Source organism: Capsicum annuum, chromosome 5 (genome assembly GCF_002878395.1).
Source record: "Capsicum annuum cultivar UCD-10X-F1 chromosome 5, UCD10Xv1.1, whole genome shotgun sequence".
Taxonomy (NCBI): domain Eukaryota; kingdom Viridiplantae; phylum Streptophyta; class Magnoliopsida; order Solanales; family Solanaceae; genus Capsicum; species Capsicum annuum.
In genome coordinates, this window is record NC_061115.1 from 217,257,034 (window position 1) to 217,263,314 (window position 6,281).

The 6,281-nt window shown below is 37.6% G+C and overlaps 1 protein-coding gene across 1 annotated transcript; it reads left to right on the forward strand.

Annotated features, from left to right (window-relative positions):
• The first annotated feature begins 1,454 nt into the window (after positions 1 to 1,454).
• On the forward strand, positions 1,455 to 4,247 carry LOC124898796 (ankyrin repeat-containing protein ITN1-like). Its single transcript, XM_047412784.1, has 2 exons — positions 1,455 to 2,377; positions 3,251 to 4,247. Exons 1-2 carry the CDS (start codon positions 2,083 to 2,085, stop codon positions 3,598 to 3,600), a joined length of 645 nt encoding a protein of 214 aa, XP_047268740.1. The 5' UTR covers positions 1,455 to 2,082; the 3' UTR covers positions 3,601 to 4,247.
• The last annotated feature ends 2,034 nt before the right edge of the window (positions 4,248 to 6,281 follow it).

Sequence of the window (6,281 nt, forward strand, 5' to 3'; positions counted from 1 at the left end):
ACCTGGTCCTCAGTACAAAATCCAGCTAAGAGTTTTAGCGTTTATTTTTAGAGTTATTCATTCTGTTTGATCTATTCATGTAATATTAGTTTCGGTGTGTTATAAAATGAATTAGGAGCTGGTCTTCGAGTTGGGGAAAACTCAGAGACTTTGGGAACACGTACCTTGGGAGGTGTGTCTAGTTAGGAATTAGAGTTTATAATTCCTAGTTTTTGATTTATAGAGATTAGAGTTTATAATTCCTAGTTGTTGAGTTGTAGGAATTATAATAGAGATTAGAGTTTATAATTCCTAGTTGTTGAGTTATAGGAATTATAGTTTATAATTCCTATTTGTTGGTTACAAGAGTTTTGTAATCAATCGTTGTTGAGGCTCACATTTTTCTAGTGAAGTTGGGGTTAAATCCTGTAGAGGTGCAGGTCGTGGTTTTTTACACCTTTTTGGCTAGGTGTTTTCCATGTAAAAATCATTGTGTTCTTTATTTTCTGTTTACTACTTCCTTGAAACACGTCAGTGGAACACGTCAGGCAACACGTTCCATCGATAAGCAAAAGTTAGGCAAAAATAAGAAAATCAGTAGGGCATGAATTCTTAACAGAGCGGTTTCATTTTTCTTGTTTTGACAGCATGACATTGCCGGAGTAATCTTAAGGACTTCTGCTGCGAAATGAGAGTGGCCATAGAGGGCTACAACATGGTGGACCTTGTTGCCTTTTGGAGTGACTTAGTAGCCGTTTTCTTCATCCCTTTTCAAATGATCACCAAGTAGCAAATTGGCATCTCCAATATTGCCTCTCATCACAGCATTATACAGGGTTAGATCCATTCCTTTTGATTTGGAGTTTTATCCAAGATCTCCCAATGACAAACCTGTGAGTCCCTTGCTTTCTCTGATGAAACATTATTATAAAGGAAAAACTAGCTAGATTCTGAATGAATTTCAAAGAAGAAGGGATCTGGTGCTTGCCTTGATCACAAGAAAGGGATTTTGATGTTTCTGCATTTTCCCTTCATGTAAAAACTGAAAAAATATCATGAACATATAAAGTAATACTTGGATCTCTTAAGATTCACTTCATCTTATGATTCTTTTCTCATAAAAACAACCAAGTAGAGTAGTCGATTACTTAAGAAATGAACAAAACATGACTACAGAACAAAGAAAACCTTGTAGCCCACTCAAATGAGAAAAACTTAATGAAATAATTATGGCAATATTATCAATAGGAATCTGCGACATACTCGACTTTACAAGTTAAGAAAGGAACCAAAAAAAGAAAAAAGAGCAAAACAAGAGAATATCATCATAGGTTGCTTCTTAAGCACCAAAGTGAATGTCATTTCACCAGAAGAAAAGATTGCAGTGTAAAGCATTGTAGCTATGCATAGGGTCGGGGTAAGAGGGCCAGACCACAGGGGTCTATTGTACGTGGCCTTATCCTCCATTTCTGCAAGAGTCTGCATTATGAAGCATTGAATTTGTAATACGATAAAAAACTTGAATTTCCAAAATTATTTGAACCGCGTGAAAATATTTTTCTTGTTCTATCATTTTCAATTACATAGCCTTGTTTGTGTTGGAAAAAAGAGTCATAAGAAGATCTTAAACAGTAAAAAGCTGTCTTTATTCATGTGGTTTTTCTTTATTAATTCCTTTCTTATGATCAAAGCAAACAATAAATACCTTTCTTTCGATCAAAGGCGAAGATCTGTGTATTCAGAATATTTCTAAATAATGTTTTATCTAGAGAAAGCAAAGAACTCACAAGATTATAATATCGGAGATTTTGGATAAATCCACAAACCGAATAAAAGAAACAAAAATGGATCCAACCTTGTATCTAAAATATCAGTAATGGTTATTTTTCACTTGCTGAATATCTTAAAAGGGATGAATATCCAACGTTGTATCACTCCAACAGGCAACACAATCTTACACGTGGTGGCCCATTATGGCCACTCACATTTAGTGCCAGAAGTCGTTAAGATTAGTCCGGAATTGTTATGCCATCAGAGCAAGAAGAATGAAACTACGCATCACGTAATGAAGGTCACATCGAAGTAGTCCATTCGCTACTTAGTATGGAGGAGCATTATAAGGAGACACTCATGAGGATGACAGATGATAATGGAGATACAGCGCTGCACATGGCCGTGTGGAGCCGACATCAAGATGAAGCCAGACTCTTGGTGAAAGAAGATCCTGAATTCGAATTTCCATCCAACAAGGCTCGGGAGATACCACTGTATCTGGCAGCTGAGTCTGGTCTTCGTAAAGCTTTGAGTGAAATCTTGGACTCATGCAAGCAACCAACTTCTTCTACAGGTCCATTAAATCGAACACCTCTGCATGCAAAAGTAATTCAGGAACACACAGGTATGTACATATTCTCTTGCCGTTACTCTCACTGTATTAACATCTCTTTTAGATTCTTGTTACTATCTGTTGTTTCTTGTACTTTGACTATTTTATACTATTGTTCTGTTTTGGACTGTTTTGAGCTGAGAGTCTATCAGAAACACTCTCTCTGCCTCTGAAATAGTGGTAAGGTCTGTGTACACTCTACCCCCGACCCCCTTAGTGAGAGTACACTGGGTATATTGTAGGTGTCGTTGTATTAACATCTAGCTACACTTTGATTTTCCCATAACATTATTGTCTACATAAATTTGGAGTAATCATTTCACATAATCTCGTTAGGATCTTTGTAACATACTCCATTCAAATGCATGCAATATAAAATTAACATTCACATCACTTGTTTCATGAGACCTCTCTAAAGTCTAAACACAGTTGATTTGATCAAGTTTTTCGGGGAGTCAGAAGTGCTTATTTTAGAGAGTTATGGTGTTTGTCTCTCTAAGTACTTATAGAACCATGACCAAACACTATTTTCTGCTCTAATGTTGCATTTAACCAAACACTGTGTCCATAGGTTGGAGTAGGAGAGTTTGTTAGTGTACAGTATTACTTTGTTTGTGTCTTAGTTCTATTATTTCATCTTGTTTCATGTTTTATTTCAACTTTGTTTACTGTCCTTTGTCTTGAGCCCGGGGTCTATCGGATACAGCCTCTCTACTACTTTGGCGGTAGTGGTATGGACTGCGTATATTTTACCCTCCTCAAACCCCACTATGTGGGAATACACTGGGTTTGTTGTTGTTGTTTTCAAAATAAGCAGATTTTGAAAGCTTTGAAAAAACAAGCTATTATTCTAGTTAACTAGTAACTTTTGACACATGCATCCAGATTGCGCGAGATTGCTAATGCAATGGAATAGATCGTTGTGTAAGGAACCTGACGTTGGGGGTTGGAATTCGCTGCACTTTGCTGCTCTTTTGAGATTGAAAGAAGTAGTTTCCGATATGCTGGTGTGGAAAAGATCCTTAGCCTACCTTCTAGTAGGCAGTGAAAATGACTGGACAACAGCAATTCACATTGCAGCCAGTGCAGGTAAGATAGATGTTTTACATGAGCTATTAAATCACTGCCCTGATTGCTGGGAAATGCTTGACAGCAATGGCCGAAATGCTATTCATGAAGCCATATTCTGCAGTAAAGCAAATGTGGTCAGTTACTTACTGAAGTCCAGAAAGTAGGATAAGCTTATCGAGGATCTAGACAATGATGGCAACAGTTCTCTCCATTTGCTTGCTTCCTCTGATTTTTGGGGCTATGTGCCATTACAATTAAAATTTCATCCCCGAGCAAAGAACTGTCATATAACAAGGAAAACAAGACTCTTTGTGACGTAGCAGTGTCTTGCACAGAGTGGACGGCAGACAACAAGACTCCTTGTGACGTAGCAGTGTCTTGCACAGAGTGGACGGCAGACAAGGATAGAATCGCGCCCAGCTTATTTAATGATTTCTTTATTTACATTGCTCATTTGGGAGGATGTTTAACCAAGATGAACCAGATGGATCCTCGTCCAATGTCCTATAAGGATTTGGGTTATTTGTGGTCTCTCAGTAAAGTTGGAGCTAGGTCACAGCTCGTGGTAATGTCAGCAGTTGTAATTGCATTTGTAATTGGTATGTATGCTACTTTAGCACATTCAGTTGGTCTCTCTATTACTGTCTGTTCCATCGGTTGCATCTCTTTCATTATGTACGTGTGGGCAGCGCTGAGGCCAGTATGCTGGATAGGTGTAGCAAAAAGGTAATGTATACGTACAAAAAGTATTTTTGACATGTATACTTTGTGTAATTTTCTTTATACATGATATAAATTCATTGGTTGCACCTCTTTCCTTGTGTACAAACTACTGTTATGTTCCTTGAACTGAACTCGCGATATATATATTAGAAATATGTGCAAAAAAGACTAGTGAAATTAATGAACATGAGCGGAGACAATGATTTCAAGTGTTAGTAATTGAATTCCTAAAGATTACAAATACGAGTCTAGAACATTGAAGTGGGATGACCGGTGAAGGATCCAAAGGACATGTTGTGAACACGGATACCCCAGAGGCTAGGCATACTGTTGTGCCCGAGGCTAAACCCCAAAGAGGCCCAAGAATTAGACAGACCAATTAAAATTACTAGACGTTCACATCACTAATTAAAATTATGTGATTGTCCTAATTAAGTTAACTAAACAACTGAGTATATTTCAAGATGTTCTTAGGACAAGCTCCAATAATTGTAAAGAAACAAGTGAGTCCTAAAACATTCTTTTGCCAAGCCTTACAAACCTCAAAATGACTAGTTAATCATTTTCTGTTGCATACATTTTGGTTGATTAATTTTTATGCTTCTTGGATTATTCATTCAATGCTATGACGGGTGATCTTCCTCACAGATTAAAGGCACTGACTAGTATGAACAAAATGTAAGAGAAAATAAATTAGTTCCTACTATTTTTTTTAATTAAATATGACGTGGAACTCTAGTAAGATAAAACATGGAAAAGCTATTTTAGAAAAACTACCATTAATAAGCACTGGCATGTATGAACCTGTTTTGTAACGCCAATCGCATAAATGAGCCAAACTTTTAACGGATGGTATAAATGAGCCATTTCTGATAGTTCGATGGCATATTTGAGTCTTTTCTCTTTGTTTTAATTAATGATGTGGGCCTCTAGTAATACGACACATGGAAAGCTATTTTTGAAAAACCACCATTAACAAGTAATGGCATGAATGTACCTATTTTGTAATGGCGATGGCATAAACGAGCCAACTTTTAACCGATGAAATAAATGAGTTGTTAAGGCATAAGGAGTTTTGATGATAGACATGTGAATGAAACGTGTTGTAGAAGCTGGTCCATTCAAGTGAAATAGTCTAGCTGGCACAGGAGTTTGGATGATATGATTCTGCGTTCAAGACAAGCATAGATAACATTGATCACATCAGAAGATGAGTCAAACAAGAAGTCTTGAAGAAGTCAAGTTAATCAAGGAGTTTAGTAAGAAGAGGATTTGTAACACCCCAAATTTCCGAACTAGAAATTGAACCGTCGTTGTAACACCCCCGTAACAAACCCTCCATATGTTATAATCTAGTAGCATGCTTATAGAGTTGAAAACTTGAAAAATTTTCTAAGTGTCAAAGAGACTTAGTCTCATTTTAAACTCTCAATCTTTGGGAATTTTATTTGCAGTCCTCCCGACCTCCGATTTTAGATTTTCTTATTGAGTTGCGATGGGGCAAGGTCGTAGTACATCTCGAATGAGTTTCAGAATTTTTAGACGAGCCTAACGGCATTTTTGGTGTTCCATTCCAGTAGCTCCGCTCGATAAGGGGGCGCCGCCCGGGCTACTCCACCGCTCTAAGGCAGGCGCCACTCGGGATATCTCACTGCTCTAAGGTGGGCGACGGCTGGGGTACTCCGGTGCTCTAGGCAGGGCGCCGCCTGAGATATCGCACCCAGCCTATTTTCAGCATCCTTGTCCATTTCATTAACGATATTTTGGGTATTTTTCAATCCCCCAATCCTCTTAAACACGGGATTACAACCCCAAAACACCCCAATACTCATATTTCTCTCAATTTTCTTCAAGAACACTCCCTAGTGTTTCAAACAAGATTCCCAAATAAATCAAGATTCAACTGTGGGTTTTCAAAATAAATTGGACATTTGGAATCCCCAAGCCGTGGGCATCAAGAAGCATCCATTATTTTCCGAAATAGAGGCACATGGGGTTCATCCTAAAAAAACTACATGGGGCTTAAAATCAATAAGAGCATGACTTTAAGATTTTTATGCATGAATTTCAAAGGGGTTTTGAAATCTATGTTCTAAATTACATATTCCGAATGTTTTAATGT

What these genes read in the sequence shown, in the direction of transcription:
- LOC124898796 (XM_047412784.1), top strand. Translation starts at nt 2,083, where the DNA reads ATGGAGGAGCATTATAAGGAGACACTCATGAGGATGACAGATGATAAT. An exon ending in AGTAATTCAGGAACACACAG is followed by an intron (nt 2,378 to 3,250) that starts GTATGTACATAT and finishes ACATGCATCCAG; the next exon opens with ATTGCGCGAGATTGCTAATG.